We start from the raw sequence: 16,966 nt of genomic DNA on the forward strand, positions 1-16,966 counted from the left end.
GGACTTATTCAAGGTATGGCAATCAAAGAGTGTAATAAGTAACTGCAGTGCTTCCTGAGAATGTCCTGTTCCAAGAGGGGATAATAGGCACTGTAGGGAAGTGAATGCAGCCTCAGCCGTTTGTGATGTCTAGTTTGATACTCCTCTCAAACAAAACATCACATGAAGTGAAGTAAAGAAAAAAACAAAATAAAAACAAAAACACTTTTAGGAACTAGCTAGATTGGGAGAAGTGTAGGAAATTGTGTTATAAAACTAATTACAAGAGTGGTTAGGGTTTAAAAATAGATATTTTGTATTGGTCACCCCCTTTAATAAATGTGTCCAAAGGTTGTCAGCCACACCGTCTCTGATTACAACACTCCCAGTGCGTTAAAGGGAACCTGTCACCTAGAATATGCTTTCTGACCTATTAGCAGACACATGTGTGCCCTAATTACACCTCCCTACCCATCCTTGTGCTGTAAAATTGTGTAATATGAAAGTAATAAAAAACATTTTATTACTTTCATATTTCCTATGTAAATTAGAGAGCCGATGACCACATGGGCGGCGCCTTGCCCTATGGACGTCTGCATACTTTCCAGGGTATCAGGCCCCTGTTGGCGTGATACCATGGAGTCACATGAGTGATGGGTAGGGAGGTATAATTAGGACACACATGTCTGCTGATAGGTCAGAACGCATATTCTAGGTTCCCATTAAGTTTTTGGGAGTGTAGTGCAGAAAGAAACATTTATCCATGCAATTTTTGACTTTTAGGTCGAAACTGTCAATATTAATTTAAAAGAAAGGGGGGGGGTGTTTATAACAATGAATTACTGCACTACTGCAATAAGACCGAGATTACTTTCTACCCTTCTCACATCGAATTTACAGACACAAGTCCCTCGCTATATGATGTCGGTGTGCAGCTCATGCCAGTCAAAAGCCAGAAACATACAAAACAAATGTTTAAAGTTTATTTTACATATTTATACATAAAATCTTTGAATGTGACCTTTCCTTTTAATCTGGTTGAATAATACGCACATCTAAAAATGGAAGTCACATCATCAACATTCACAAAATGTTGACCAGTGACTGAATTATACAAGATACAGAAAGCTACAATTTTACGATGAGGCAGGCGTGTAGTTGTTGACTTGTTTAGCACCGTCAATAACATTTGTGTCTGAGAACTACAGTGAATAAAAGTTAGTTATAGGTAAAATACTGATCAAATAAAAAGATTTGCAAATGAAAAAAATAAATACAGTTATTAACTATTCTCTGTCTCTTTATCCACAGTCTGTAATAGCATAAGTACTGTACATATATAGATTCTTAATAAAATGCCGGGTATTAAGTGGCACGAGTAAAAAGTAAAAATAAATTAGGAAGCAGAGGCCAAATCACTTGACATAAAGCTTCGGACATCATCAAAGACTAACACTGATTTTTCTTGTGTATCATCTTGAGCATCAGCGTTTTGACAACCACAAAAGCAAAATAAAAGTTTAGCTTGTTCCTAAGGTTCAATGGCTTTTTGCTTTATTTTGTTGGCATTTTCTCTGCCATGTGCTTCTGCTGACTTTCAGCATGTCTGTGGAAAGGCAAAAAAAAGAGAAGTGTTAGTTTCATTAACAAAAGCTGTTGCTTCACACTTAAGAGCTGTGATTTTAGACCTGTAGGATTGCGGTGGATGCCAATGCAAATTTCATTATTTGCAATGCAAAGAGGGAAATATTCAGTTCCCCAGCTTCTCTTTTGTAACAATTCCTGCAGCCATATTAAAGATCTGCGGCTTCTATTTTGCTCAAGTATTGAGCAGAACTGTGAATTTAGCATTGTCTCTAGAAGCAAAGATATTCTACATTGTATAGATATTAACTGTAGATACGCTGCCTAAATGTGTACTGCACACACGCTTTGCATTCCTGCCTCACATTGAGCGTGACCGCGCATGTCTAGTCGGCACGTCACAGCACTAGTGTTCATGAACCCGCTGCAATCACCGGAGAATCCTCACAGTGCGGTATGTGCGCAATGGGAGGATTCACTAGTCCGCAATCACAAAGTGCCTTCAGACTTGTACCCTAAAGCCAGACAACCCTTATGAAGTATTTTTTGTAAAATACAATTACTTGACCTGTGAAATGGATTGTGTTAATCACCTATTTAAAGAGAATGTTGATTCAGAAAATAACATGGTTAAGGGTTTGTGCGCACTGGGAAATTTGATTTTCTTAAGGAAAATCCACACCCTCATGGAGAATTCCCGCACCCGCTGCAAAAACCGCAGTAAAAACGCAGCCGCAATTTTACCGCGGTTTGGCCACAGTTTTTTACCATTATCTATGGCAAAAAATGCAGGTACCTGCAGAAAAGAATTGACATGCTACTTCTTTTTTGCTGCAGAAAAGGTGCAGAAATTCTGCAGCAAAACCTATAGGAAAAAAAACGCAGTGTGCGCACAGCATTTTGGTTTTCTCATAGATTTTGCTGGGAAAGGACTACAGAAAGGTTATCAACAAAAAGCGCACCTTTTCTGCAGAAAAAAACGTGGCAAAAACGCAGTGTGCGCACAGGGCCTTAAAAGTCAGGTTTTTACATTAATAGAAATTAAAGAAAAAACACTTTTAATGTTAATTTTCCAAATCAAGATCTATATTACAACAAAACAAAACAAAACAAAATCAGATGTACTGCAGTCTTCATGCTGACCACTAAGGGCGGCTTTGCAGACTACGACATCGCAGGTGCGATGTCGGTGGGGTCAAATCGAAAGTGACGCACATCCGGCGTCACTTGCGATGTCGTAGTGTGTAAATCCTAGATGATACGATGAACGAGCGCAAAAGCGTCATTATCGTATCATCGTTGCAAGCTCCGACTTTTCCATAATTTTGCTGCAGCGATGGTACGTTGCTGTTCCTCATTCCTGCGGCAGCACACATCGCTGTGTGTTACGCCGCAGGAGCGAGGAACTTCACCTTACCTGCCGCCGGCGGCTCTACGGAAGGAAGGAGGTGGGTGGGATGTTTACATCCTGCTCATCTCCGCCCCTCCGCCGCTATTGGCCGCCTGCCGTGTGACGTCGCTATGACGCCACACGACCCGCCCCCTTAGGAAGTAGGCGGGTCGCCGGCCAGAGCGACGGTCGCAGTGCAGGTGAGTGCATGTGAAGCTGGCGTAGCGATAATTTTCGCTACGCCAGCTATCACACGATATCGTACCTGCGACGGGGGCGGGGACTATCGCGTGCGACATCGCAGCATCGGCTGTGCAAAGCCCGCCTTAGTCTAATATTAGGCTCATACTCCCACTTCTTTTCAGCAGTTTCATGAACTCACTGACATCTACAAGACTATTTCTAGGCATGCTCTGGTCTGGTGAAAGGTCATTGTGCAGGGAGGGAGAGGAGAAAAGCTGTGACATTACTTATTGTGAATGGTGGATCCAATCTTACCTACTGTAAATAGAGGGGTTACGTTTCATTGGAATCCAGACTGGTGTTGCTCACACCAATGTTAATGAAGGGCTTACTGGAGTATGATATGCTGAACTTATTAATGAATTAGAGGCATCTTATCAGTGACATGTGTCAATGAGTCTGGATTAGCATTTCTGGCTTATAAGGGTGGTTCACTACTCAGCATTAGTGGCCAGATCAATGTAAATCTCATTTAGAAGGCTTTTCTCAAATACCTTGGGTACTAAATCCTGACTCTTAGCTGTGCTACTGCGGTCCATACATCTCCATCAAGTGACCCCCAGGCTCCATGACTACTGAGATCCGGTGATGTCACATAAACTTCCAGTGACCCGACATCCCCAAGACCGGCTCAATTCTCCCTGAGTGACTGAGCTGTGGGCGGAGTTTCACCACTCGACACAGCCCAGCATCTCGCACACGCTCTCTCCTTCGCTGCTGAGCGCCGTAAACATGAGCGATGCTGAGCTGTGATACTGGGCTGTGACGAGCGGTGAAACTCCACTAAGGTGGGCCCCAGTCTCCCTGAGTGACTGGGCTATGGACGATGTCAGGTGACATCAGCAGATCTCAGATGTCACGGAGCCCAGGGGGGTCACTTGATGGGAAAGTGCGGACCACAATAGTGCCGCTCTGAGCCATAATGTACTACACAGGGTATTTGAGAAAAGCTTCCCCTATGAGATTTAGCCACTAATGCTGAGTAGTGAATCACCTCTTTAAAAAATGACTGGACTTTAGCAAAATTTAATGGGTGTGTATAGACAAGTTGCATCCCACCCATCTCGTGCCCTGCTCTGCACATTTCAGCAGAGTTGTTCCAAAATAGCGTGAAAACAACAAAATTGCAAATTTGGGGGGGCAACTTTGTGTTGAGCAAAAAACCTGCAACTATGTAAAGTGTTTTATGTCAGAAAACTGGTATAAACACTCTGATGAATCAGACTATGTGTCTGATAAGAGACCTAGTGGCCATCATGGAAATTGCAAGATTTCTAATATTTGCCTTTTAAATAGTGTATGGAGGGTAATATATAAATATTCATAAAATACATGTAACAAAAAAAAAATATTCAATCCACAGGCTCCTTTCAATTGACACGTCCTTTCAGCAAAAAAATAAAACAAACGACAAAAAAAAAGTTAATCAGACCAAACAATTAGATTTCTCCTAAGGGGTACTTCTCACATAGCGAGATCGCTGCCGAGTCACAGGTTTTGTGCCGTACCAGTGACCTCATCAGCGATCTCGCTGTGTGTGACACTAAGCAGCAACTTAGCCCCTGCTGTGAAATCGATGATCGTTACACACTGTTCTGGTTCATTTTTTGGTCATCGGGCTCCCGCAGGGCAGCACGCATTGGTGTGTTTGACACCTTACCCAATGACCTCGTTCGCGACTCACGTAGGCGTGCAACTTTGTTGTTTTCCTCGCCCTCTCTGTTTCGATTGGTGATCGCTACTGCGTTTGGATTGGCCGCTTCCATCCTCTGTTCTGGCTTGTAGATTGCAGTACATTTCAGAGGGCTGTATTCACTTGTCCCGGACCGCGTGTAGCAGCAGATCGTAATACAGTCCCTTCTGCATCGGGACTGTAGGATGGACAAGAATGGAGAAGGATGGAAGTGCTATTATGTTGCCTTCTCTAAAGGCAATGCCGCCCAGTCACAACGCAGTTACGACCACCAATCGGAGCAGAGGGGGAGCAGAAAAGGCAATGTAGATGCACGCCTATGTTACTAATCAAGATTTGAATCGTGCTATGTGACAGGGTCCCAGTGATCGCCGTATCGTTGATGTGTCGTTGGGAAGATTTGACTGTTTGACAGCTCACTAGCGACCCTGTAGCGACGTACCAGTGATCCTGACCAGGTAATATCGTGGTCGGAATCGCTGGTACGTCGTTTAGTGTGACGGTACCCAAACTCGCAGCATAATGCTCTTTTGAGTTTGCACTGAAAATACACTTAGAGATAAATCAAGAAAAACAAGCAGGGAGTCAGAAGAAAGGGTCATTTTACACTGTGTTCTTTCTCCCGTCCTAACACCTGGGATTTGGACGCATGCAACGAGGGGCCTTTGACTATAAAGGTGCAAACAGAGTTACCGTGTGCTGTTGTGCATCATTCCAAGGTGTGTATGCCTACTGGAGGCGGACACGCAGATGCAGTCTACTATGTCTGGGTGTCTGCCTCCAGTTGGCATATACAGTGGATACCGAAAGTATTCAGACCCCTTTAAAGTTTTCACTCTTTGTTTTATTGCAGCCATTTGGTAAATTCAAAAAAGTTCATTTTTTTTCCTCATTAATGTTCACTCTCACCCCATCCCCATCTTGACAGAAACCCCCCCAGAAATGTAGAAATCTATAGCAAATGCATTTAACAAGAAAAACTGAGATATCACATGGCATAAATATTCAGACCCTTTGCTCAGACACTCATATGCTGTCCATTTCCTTGTGGTTCTCCTTGAGATGGTTCTACTCCTTCATTGGCGCCCAGCTGTGTTTAATTAAACTGACTGGACTTGATTTGGAAAGGCACACACCTGTCTATGTAAGATCTCACAGCTCACAATGCATGTCAGACAAAATGAGAATTATGGAACTGCCCAAGGAGCTCAGAGACTATTGTGGAAAGGCACAGATCTGGCCAAGGTTACAAAAGAATTTCTGCAGTACTCAAGGTTCCTAAGAGTATAGTGGCCTCCATAATCCTTAAATGGAAGAAGTTTGGGATCAGCAGAACTCTTCCTAGACCTGGCTGTCCAGCTAAACTGAGCAATCGTGGGAGAAGAGCATTGGTGAGAGAGGTAAAGAAGAACCCCAAGATCACTGTGGCTGAGCTCCAGAGATGCAGTAGGGGGATGGGAGAAAGTTCCACAAAGTCAACTATTTCTGCAGTCCTCCACCAGTCGGGCATTTATTGCAGAGTGGCCTGACGGAAGCCTCTCCTCAGTGCAAAACATATGAAAGCCCGCAGAGTTTGTAAAAAACACATGAAGGACTCCCAGACTATGAGAAATAAAATTCTTTGGTCTGATGAGACGAAGATAGAACTTTTTGGTGACAAGTCTTAGCGATATATGTGGGGAGAAAACCAAACACTGTTCATCACCTGCCCAATACAAAAACAACAGTGAAACATGGTGGTGGCAGCATCATGCTATGGGGGTGTTTTTCAGCTGCAGGGGCAGGACGACTGGTTGCAATTGAAGGAAAGATGAATGTGGCCAAGTACAGAGATATCCTGGAAGAAAACCTCTTCCAGAGTGCTCTGGACCTCAGACTTGGCTGAAGGTTCACCTTCCAACAAGACAATGACCCTAAGCACACAGCTAAAATAACAATGGAGTGGCTTCAGAACAACTCTGTGACCATTCTTGACTGGCCCAGCCAGAGCCCCGACCTAAACCCAATTGAGCATTTCTGGAGAGACCTGAAAATGGCTGTCCACCAACGTTCACCATCCCACCTAACGGAACTGGAGAGGATCTGCAAGGAAGAATGGCAGAATATCCCCAAATCCAGGTGTGAAAAACTTGTTGCATCATTCACAAGAAGACTCATTGCTGTACTAGGTGATATTTCAGTTTTTCTTGTTTAATAAATTTGCATAAATTTCTACATTTCTGTTTTCTTTCTGTCAAGATGGGGTGCAGAGTGTACATTAATGAGAAAAAAAAGAACTTTTTTGAATTTACCAAATGGCTGCATTGAAACAAAGTGAAAAATTTAAAGGGGTCTGAATACTTTCCATACCCACTGTACGCCCGAAAATAATGCTTGACCGAGCACACAGTAACTCTGACTGGCTCCTTGCTACATGCGCCCGAATCTCATTTTACAGAGGGTAGGGGGGGAGGGGCAGGGTTGGTGTTTGGAAGTAAGCCCCAAGGGAATTACTGAGCGTGAGGAAGATCGCAGTGTGAAAGAGCCCAAATATTTATGTATCACAGTTATGCGGCATTTATATATAAGTATGTGCTTGGGTTAGTTTCTGCCTAAACTAGTGAAGATACATGTAAAAATGACAACATACAGAATCTTATCCCGAGAAAAGGTAGTACATAAATAAAGCCAGTAGATGGCAGCATCTTACAGGTTTTGTTGCTTTCTCTATAAAAGCATTGTTTAAAAGAACAGAGAGTCCTCAGTGGTTGATACCTTTTAATGGCTAACTGAAAAGATGGTAATAATTGCAAGCTTTCGAGACTACTCAGGTCTCTTCACTGGCTGCCTCTACATTATGCTGCATTCAGAATAAATGGTAAAAGCCTGTTGGCCAATTCCCTTTAAGGCCAGGGTCACATGACCATAGATTCTCCAAAACAAGAGAATCGGGTCGATTCTGCTAATGACACTCCAATCAAACTTTGATCTGAGCTTGATCAGAGTGGCAGCTGATTCTCTCGAGTGAGAAAATCATGGCACAGGTGAGGAGAAGATGCAGAGCAACATTTTTCCATCTTCTCCGTTCCATGAGTCCAAGGTAATCGGACTGCACTCAGATGTCATCCGAGTACAGTTCGATGGTTTCCATGCACCCATAGACTTGAATGGGTGTGTGTCGTCTGATTTCCGTGTCTAATCACAGCATGCTGCAATTTGTTTTTGCTTATGCCATTTTGTTGTGAGAAAAAAAAATGTTGATTGGCACTGCCCTGTTACATATCACTGGCCTGAGTGCTATCCGATAAAAAAATCAGATAACAATTGTCCAATTGATACGGTGGTGTGAGCGAGCCCTGAAAGGAAGAATGCTTGCTCTCTAGAGCCACCTCTTGGAAGTAACCACCAGTCATATCCAACACTAGGACTAATCTTGCCACATGAGTTTCTGCCAAACCAGGGTCAGTGAAGAGACCTGAGTAGTCTCGAAAGCTTGCAATTATTACCATCTTTTCAGTTAGCCATTAAAAGGTATCAACCACTGAGGACTCTCTGTTCTTTTAAACAATTTTTTTTATCTCTACTGGCTAACACGGTACAAAGATATATTTTACTTCTATAAAAGCATGTCTCTTTAAAAAAGAGAATTTAAGGTGTGACTGGATGTCTCCTTTATCATATCTCAGTTGTGTCCCTGACTTAAGATCTTTATGCCAGCAATAAGATCATTTTGTCATACAGTTGCTCATGCTGTAGAGAATTGCACAGTCCCTACACTTCTCTGCCTTTTCTGCTCTGTAGGGTACTTACTGATGAGTTTTACATTAATTCACAGAAGGGCCTATTCTGAATTGAGTAAAAAAAAAAACCTAAAAATAATTCATAGTCACCCAGTCTATTCACAAAGATTCATATTGAACAGCCCGCCTATACATTAATGTAACATAACTGCAGAGGAATAAAGATAGTATGAGACTATATACGAAATACTCATCTTACCTTGTCAAGTCTTCAATATCTACAAGCATTGCATCTTGTTCCATGTGCAATTCATCACGGATAAGGAGAAGCTGGACTAACTCTTCATTCAAGCCTGAAATATTAGAGCTCAGAATGTACATACTGTACACAGACCGATTAACACACATTTATTACAATATATAAAAAATGGCTTAATACTGAATTGTGAGCACAACTACCGGTGACGCGCTGTCTGGAGGATGCAGTCTACTGGCTGCCCTCCAGTTAAATAGCCTGCCATTAACACCATCAACCACGCTTCTTCTGAAGAAGCTAAACTGTGAAACGTGCATCAAGGGGGTTCCCTGCTGTAATTTTCTACTATTCATTTGTGTCCCTACCCTTTCACACTAGATGTATACTTTATCTTGTGTGTGATGTGCATTGGAAGGATTAGCCCATAGACCCCGTTTTTTTCAGGTCAGTTGTAGGTCCTGCAGACATAGTCTTTTGATGTGTGATCCCCTCTTGATCCCATATTGCATCAATGGGAAAGAACCTACTGGATGACTGGGGTTGTTTTATATGATTGTATAGATTAATACATATTATATCCTTCTATTCAACCTTCTGCTTTGGGTCCTACAGACTTTTATTTGCCATGACCTTTGATGTGACCTTTATGATTTTTAAGTAAGAGTAATTGAATGGTACCTGAGCATAAATATTTATATTCTATGATTTAATCTTTGACATAGTATTTAATGTAACTGACTATTGTTATTTTGTGAGGCCCCCTTCACACGTCCGTGAAAATCACGAACGTGTTTCACGGAGGTGTCAAAGGTGCGTTTTCCCCTCCGTGAGACGTGTTTATGGCACTACATGTGTTCTCCGTGTGTTATCCGTGATAACACACTGAGAACGAGAGCTTTCAACTCACCTGTCCCTGGCGTCGCTGTCAGTGGTGCTGATCTTCGGTCTCCGGTGCTGCCGACTCCCCGCTGCTGCCGCTTCCGCCGCAGTGAAGTGAATATTAAATGAGCATAATGAGCGGCAGCCAGGAGGCAGCAAGTGACAGCAGCGGCAGAGACAGGAGGCCAGGAGAAGGTGAGTAAAGATTTGTTATTTTTTTCTCTGACGTGTGTTTCTCTGGCGTGTGTCACACGGGACCGCATCCACACTATATATTCGTGTGGTACGTGTGCGGGCCTCGTGACACCCGTGCTGCCGGAGAAAAACGGACATGCATCTGTGTGGGGCACACGGGCTCACGTCTGCTTCACACGGAGGCAGGGGCCAATGGCTGCACACGTGCGTGCACATAAACCCTTTGATTTTAATGGGTTTACGTGTGCCCGTGTCTCCGGTACATGCGGGCACGGAACTAGCACGTACCGGAGACACGTGCGTGTGAAGGGGGCCTGAGGAATAGTCTCCCTTCAGTTAGTCTGTGATTCATTGGTCATCTGCCATCTAGTGTTCAAAAGTGCTTCTACATGTAAATTTATATGCACACATAATTTTGAGTATTTTTGTAGACAAAGGGGAAAAAACCCCAAACTTTTTAGGGTATTAAAACATTTATATTTTGTTTGTACATTAATGGGACTAACGTTCAGGGTATTTCTCTGTGCTTTACTTCTCTTGTGTGTTTTTTTAAATATTTTTTTTAATAAATTTAATGTATTAATAAAGAGAGATTTAAAAAAAGAAGGGAATTTTGTTTACTTACCATAAATTCCTTTTCTTCTAGCTCCAATTGGGAGACCCAGACACTTGGGTGTATAGCTATGCCTCCGGAGGCCACACAAAGTATTACACTAAACGTGTAAAGCCCCTCCCCTTCTGCCTATACACCCCCCGTGCCTCACGGGCTCCTCAGTTTTGGTGCAAAAGCAAGAAGGAGGAAAAAATTATAAATTGGTTTAAAGTAAATTCAATCCGAAGGAATATCGGAGAACTGAAACCATTCAACATGAACAACATGTGTACACAAAAAAACAGGGGCGGGTGCTGGGTCTCCCAATTGGAGCTAGAAGAAAAGGAATTTACGGTAAGTAAACAAAATTCCCTTCTTCTTTGTCGCTCCATTGGGAGACCCAGACACTTGGGACGTCCAAAAGCAGTCCCTGGGTGGGTAAATAATACCTCATAATAGAGCCGTAAATGGCTCCGTCCTACAGGTGGGCAACCGGAAGCCCCGAGGAACGATAAGCTTCGAGAATTGGTTCCTTAATCCACCGAGCCAGGGTTGATTTGGAAGCTTGTGTCCCTTTACACTGGCCAGCGACAAGGACAAAGAGTGCATCCGAGCGGCGCAGGGGCGCCGTACGAGAAATGTAGAATCTGAGTGCTCTCACTAGATCTAACAAGTGCAAATCCTTTTCACATTGGTGAACTGGATGAGGACAAAAAGAGGGTAAGGAGATATCCTGATTGAGATGGAAAGGGGATACCACCTTAGGGAGAAATTCCGGAACCGGACGCAGAACCACCTTGTCCTGGTGAAACACCAGGAAAGGGGCTTTGCACGACAACGCTGCTAGCTCAGACACTCTCCGAAGTGAAGTGACTGCTACTAGGAAAACCACTTTCTGCGAAAGACGTGAGAGAGAAATATCCCTCATTGGCTCGAACGGTGGTTTCTGAAGAACCATCAGCACCCTGTTCAAATCCCAGGGTTCTAACGGACGCTTGTAAGGGGGGACGATGTGACAAACCCCCTGCAGGAAACGTGCGTACCTGTGGAAGTCTGGCTAGGCGCTTCTGAAAAAACACAGAGAGCGCAGAGACTTGTCCCTTAAGGGAGCCGAGCGACAAACCCTTTTCCAAACCGGATTGAAGGAAGGACAGAAAAGTGGGCAAGGTAAATGGCCAGGGAGAACAACCCCGAGCAGAGCACCATGACAGGAAAATTTTCCAGGTCCTGTGGTAGATCTTGGCGGACGTTGGTTTCCTAGCCTGTCTCATAGTGGCAATGACCTCTTGAGATAATCCTGAAGACGCTAGGATCCAGGACTCAATGGCCACACAGTCAGGTTGAGGGCCGCAGAATTCAGATGGAAAAACGGCCCTTGAGACAGCAAGTCTGGTCGGTCTGGTAGTGCCCACGGTTGACCGACCGTGAGATGCCACAGATCCGGGTACCACGACCTCCTCGGCCAGTCTGGAGCGACGAGGATGGCGCGGCGGCAGTCGGCCCTGATCTTGCGTAACACTCTGGGCAACAGTGCCAGAGGAGGAAACACATAAGGGAGTTGAAACTGCGACCAATCCTGAACTAAGGCGTCTGCCGCCAGAGCTCTGATCTTGAGACCGTGCCATGAATGTCGGGACCTTGTTGTTGTGCCGGGACGCCATTAGGTCGACGTCCGGCATGCCCCAGCGGCGACAGATCTCCTGAAACACGTCCGGGTGAAGGGACCATTCCCCTGCGTCCATGCCCTGGCGACTGAGAAAGTCTGCTTCCCAGTTTTCTACGCCCGGGATGTGAACTGCGGATATGGTGGAGGCTGTGGCTTCCACCCACAGCAGAATCCGCCGGACTTCCTGGAAGGCTTGCCGACTGCGTGTCCCGCCTTGGTGGTTGATGTATGCCACCGCTGTGGAGTTGTCCGACTGAATTCGGATCTGCTTGCCTTCCAGCCACGGCTGGAACGCCTTTAGGGCAAGATACACTGCCCTTATCTCCAGAACATTGATCTGAAGGGAGGACTCTGTCTGAGTCCAAGTACCCTGAGCCCTGTGGTGGAGAAAGACCGCTCCCCACCCTGACAGGCTCGCGTCCGTCGTGACCACTGCCCAGGATGGGGGCAGGAAGGATTTCCCCTTCGACAGAGAAGTGGGGAGAAGCCACCACTGAAGGGAAGCTTTGGCTGCCCGAGAAAGGGAGACGTTCCTGTTGAGGGACGTCGACTTCCTGTCCCATTTGCGGAGAATGTCCCATTGAAGTGGGCGCAGATGAAACTGCGCAAAAGGAACTGCCTCCATTGCTGCCACCATCTTCCCTAGGAAGTGCATGAGGCGCCTCAGGGGGTGTGACTGACCTTGAAGGAGAGATTGCACCCCTGTCTGTAGTGAACGCTGTTTGTTCAGCGGAAGCCTCACTATCGCTGAGAGAGTATGAAACTCCATGCCAAGATATGTCAGTGATTGGGCCGGTGTCAGATTTGACTTTGGAAAATTGATGATCCACCCGAAACTCTGGAGAGTGTCCAGAGCAATGTTCAGGCTGTGTTGGCATGCCCCTTGAGAGGGTGCCTTGACAAGTAGATCGTCTAAGTAAGGGATCACCGAGTGTCCCTGAGAGTGTAGGATTGCCACCACTGTTGCTATGACCTTGGTGAAGACCCGTGGGGCTGTCGCCAGGCCAAAAGGCAGTGCCACGAACTGTAGGTGTTCGTCCCCTATGGCGAAACGCAGGAAGCGCTGATGCTCTGGTGCAATCGGTACGTGGAGATAAGCATCTTTGATGTCGATTGATGCTAGGAAATCTCCTTGGGACATTGAGGCGATGACGGAGCGGAGCGATTCCATCCGGAACCGCCTGGTTCTCACATGCTTGTTGAGCAGTTTTAGGTCCAGAACGGGACGGAAGGATCCGTCCTTTTTTGGCACCACGAATACGTTGGAGTAAAAACCGTGACCCCGTTGCTGAAGAGGAACAGGGATCACCACTCCTTCCGCCTTCAGGGTGCCCACCGCCTGCAGAAGAGCCTCGGCTCTGTCGGGGGGCGGAGGCTGATGACATGTTGTCTCCTCTGAGAACAATCCAGGAGGGTATATAGCCAAAAATCAACAGAGCGACCGTACAGTGCAAATGTATAGCCTATAAGCCTATATATATATATATATACACTTCGGTACTCAGTGGGGCCAGCACCACAGGTGCTGCTTACCGACCGCTCAGAGCGGTTTGTGTGATCACCAGATTCCCTGCCTGGGTCTCCCTGTGTTGTCTCTCCTCTCCAGCGTCTGAATCGCTGACAGGAATGGCTGCCGGCGTTCTGTGGGGAGGAGGGGACCGTGGGCGTGCCCAAGAAAAGTGCGGGAATCTAGTGCCCCAGTGTACTGAGTGAGGAGGGAGGAGGATACTAATGTATGCTCCAGCCCTCAGCGCTGACGATCTGTGCAGCGTCCCGCCCTTCCCCTGACTGGCAGACCTGTGGGCGGGAATATGCGAAACTAGGCCGCAGAAGCCGGGGACTAAAGTTATAAGCGCGGCCGGCATATAAGCGCGGCCAGCGCGGTAGTCCCCGGCGCACTAACACACCCAGCAGTGCTGCAGTGTGTATGGCACAAGCGCTCCATGCGCGGTAGTCCCCGGCGCACTAACACACCCAGCAGAGCTGCAATGTGTATGGCACAAGCGCTCCATGCGCGGTAGTCCCCGGCGCACTAACACACCCAACAGTGCTGTAATGTGTATGGCACCAGCGCTCCATGCGCGGTCCCCACGGGGACACAGAGTACCTCATAGTAGCAGGGCCTGTCCCTGACGATACCCAGCTCCTATCCAGCAGATTCCCAGGGGCTGCGGAGGGAGCACGGTCCCCTGTGCCTGGAGACCGATCCAGATCCCACTTCACCCAGAGCCCATTAAGGGATGGGGAAGGAAAACAGCATGTGGCTCCTGCCTGTGTACCCGCAATGGGTACCTCAACCTTAACAACACCGCCGACAAAGTGGGGTGAGAAGGGAGCATGCTGGGGGCCCTGTTATGGGCCCTCTTTTCTTCCATCCGACCTAGTCAGCAGCTGCTGCTGACTAAGCTGTGGAGCTATGCGTGGATGTCAGCCTCCTTCGCACAAAGCATAAAAACTGAGGAGCCCGTGAGGCACGGGGGGTGTATAGGCAGAAGGGGAGGGGCTTTACACGTTTAGTGTAATACTTTGTGTGGCCTCCGGAGGCATAGCTATACACCCAAGTGTCTGGGTCTCCCAATGGAGCGACAAAGAAAAACCAAAAAGCAAAAAAAACAACCATTGGTGTTTTTTCATAGGCTTTGCTGATGATCTTGATAAACTCCAGATGTTTAAGAATTTGACAATATATTTTGGTTTTGTAACTTTGGACAGGGGTCACCTAATAGTTTTGAGGATTAAACAATTTTAGACATTACCCCAATTACTTACTTTCAATCTGAGAGTGAAGATCATTCACAATAACCTGTAACTGGCCAATCGTCATATCCCTCAGGTCAGTAGGCTTCAAGCTTCTCTTCATCAAGCATTCACTAATGTGCGGCATGTGCGGTAACTACAAGGACAAATGTATGAGCTGAAATTCGCACCGTATTCATCCAGCAGGAGGCAGCAAATGCACACACTGTATGACAACAAGGTGCCACTTCTGTATGTAGAGTTCATCCAGGATCACAGCGCAGACACCTTTATTTCTCAGATAGCTACAATGACAATATAAAGCTTAACTCCTTAAAGGACCAGGTCTAATTTAGCCTTAAAGAAGTTGTCCAAGATTTTTTTCTTTGTACCGTGGGCCTAAAAACTAACTAACAGGCAGGTATTTGCTAACTATCTACCTGTTCTACTGGACACTGGTTCAGAACATTCACGGACTGCTCCTGCCGGCGATTCATCTGCTCCATGTCCACACTACATCTCTTCCTCTTCCAGGCTGCTCTGTCAACGGGTGTGACTGCCAACATCATGATGATGGACAGCCGATTCCCCGAAGATAGGCAGTGGGGGCCACTTGTCAATAAGCATGGCGTCTGCAGTCATATCCCACGTCAGAGCAGATCAAAGGACCAGCTGCTGCTCTACCAACATGACCAATATAAAAGAAAACTTGGCACTCAGGAGTTGATGTGAAAGAACGGTGATTTGTATTCCAGGACACTACCAAGCACAAACGTTTCGGTCTGTAACAGACCTTCCTCAGTGTGCAGTGGTGGTAGAGTGTTTCTGCTTCCCAGGAGAGGCAAGCGTTACAGTGTTTCCTGCGGTGTCTTGCTCAGTATAGCAGTGGACACCGCAAGAAACGCTGTAACGCTTGCCTCTCCTGGGAAGCAGAGACACTCTACCACCACTGCACACTGAGGTAGGTCCATTATGGATCGAAACGTGTCAGCTTTGGTAGTGTCTTGGAATATAAATCACCGTTCTTTCACATCAACTCTTGAGTGCCAGGTTTTCTGTTATATTGGTTATGTGATTGGATCCTGCTTGTGCACCATCAACAGAAGTGCCATGTTCTGCTAGAACCTACCAACGTGACCGTCAGCAGACACCGCTGGATCACCTGGTACAATTTAACAGTACGAATCGATGCATCCATCAGCATTGTCAGTACTCTGTGACCGATGGACAGGAGTCCTGAGAATCACCTCTTTGCTGACAGCATCTACATCATTACTTTTGTACATCACACCAGGCCAAAAAAACAAAATTGGAGCCGTGAATGCCAGGAGGTAGGAGGCTGCTCTCAGGATTCCCTCTCTGCCGCCACTGATCCTAGGTAAATACCAACTAATACCTAACTTTTCTTAACTCTCTACTTAAAAAAAAAAATAATAATAATAAAAACACCCAGCAATTTTGCTGATTTTACTTTCTGCACAGATATAGTGTTAACCTTTTTTTTGTGGGTCAGCAGGATTAAGACGATACCAAATTTTACAGATTTGTTTTTATTACTTTTGTACATTAAATACTGTTTAAAAAGAAAAAAAAAATATTTATTTTCGTGTTGCCATATTCTGAGAATCACGTTAACATTTTTGCCATCCAAAGGGTCTCATTTTTTGTACGATGAGATATAGTAAAACATTGGTCTTATTTTAGGGCACACAAGACTTTTTGATCACCTTTTATGATTTTATTTGGGGGTAGTATGAACAAAAAACTGCAATTCTAGATTAATTATTATTTTCCCAACACGGTTAACCATTCAGTATAATTAACATGCAATTTATTTTCTGCTGGTGGATTCAGTATCAAATGTATGTAACTTTTTTATTACGGTATTTTTGCCATAGTTGTTTGAGGCGTTTTTCTTGTCGAATAAATCTGTACTTTTTACCATATTTGCATAGATAAGGCTTTTTTCTGATCATTTTTTTTCCACTTATTTGGTAGGGGGATTCTTTCATTATTTATTTGCATTTTTTCTGT

General features: G+C 45.3%; 1 protein-coding gene across 4 annotated transcripts in view; it reads right to left on the reverse strand.

The window, feature by feature from the left end:
* Positions 1-948: 948 nt before the first annotated feature.
* Positions 949-16,966, reverse strand: part of SCHIP1 (schwannomin interacting protein 1) — a 709,310-nt gene continuing 693,292 nt past the window's right edge. For all 4 annotated transcript variants that reach the window (XM_075340674.1, XM_075340675.1, XM_075340676.1 and 1 more), the window contains 3 exons: positions 14,966-15,089; positions 8,868-8,961; positions 949-1,585 (listed from right to left, as the gene is read on the reverse strand). In XM_075340674.1, the coding sequence (XP_075196789.1) occupies positions 1,534-1,585; positions 8,868-8,961; positions 14,966-15,089 (270 nt within the window). In that variant the 3' untranslated portion in view covers positions 949-1,533. The remainder of the gene's footprint in view (positions 1,586-8,867; positions 8,962-14,965; positions 15,090-16,966) is intronic.

This window comes from Anomaloglossus baeobatrachus, chromosome 3 (genome assembly GCF_048569485.1).
Source record: "Anomaloglossus baeobatrachus isolate aAnoBae1 chromosome 3, aAnoBae1.hap1, whole genome shotgun sequence".
Lineage (NCBI taxonomy): Eukaryota > Metazoa > Chordata > Amphibia > Anura > Aromobatidae > Anomaloglossus > Anomaloglossus baeobatrachus.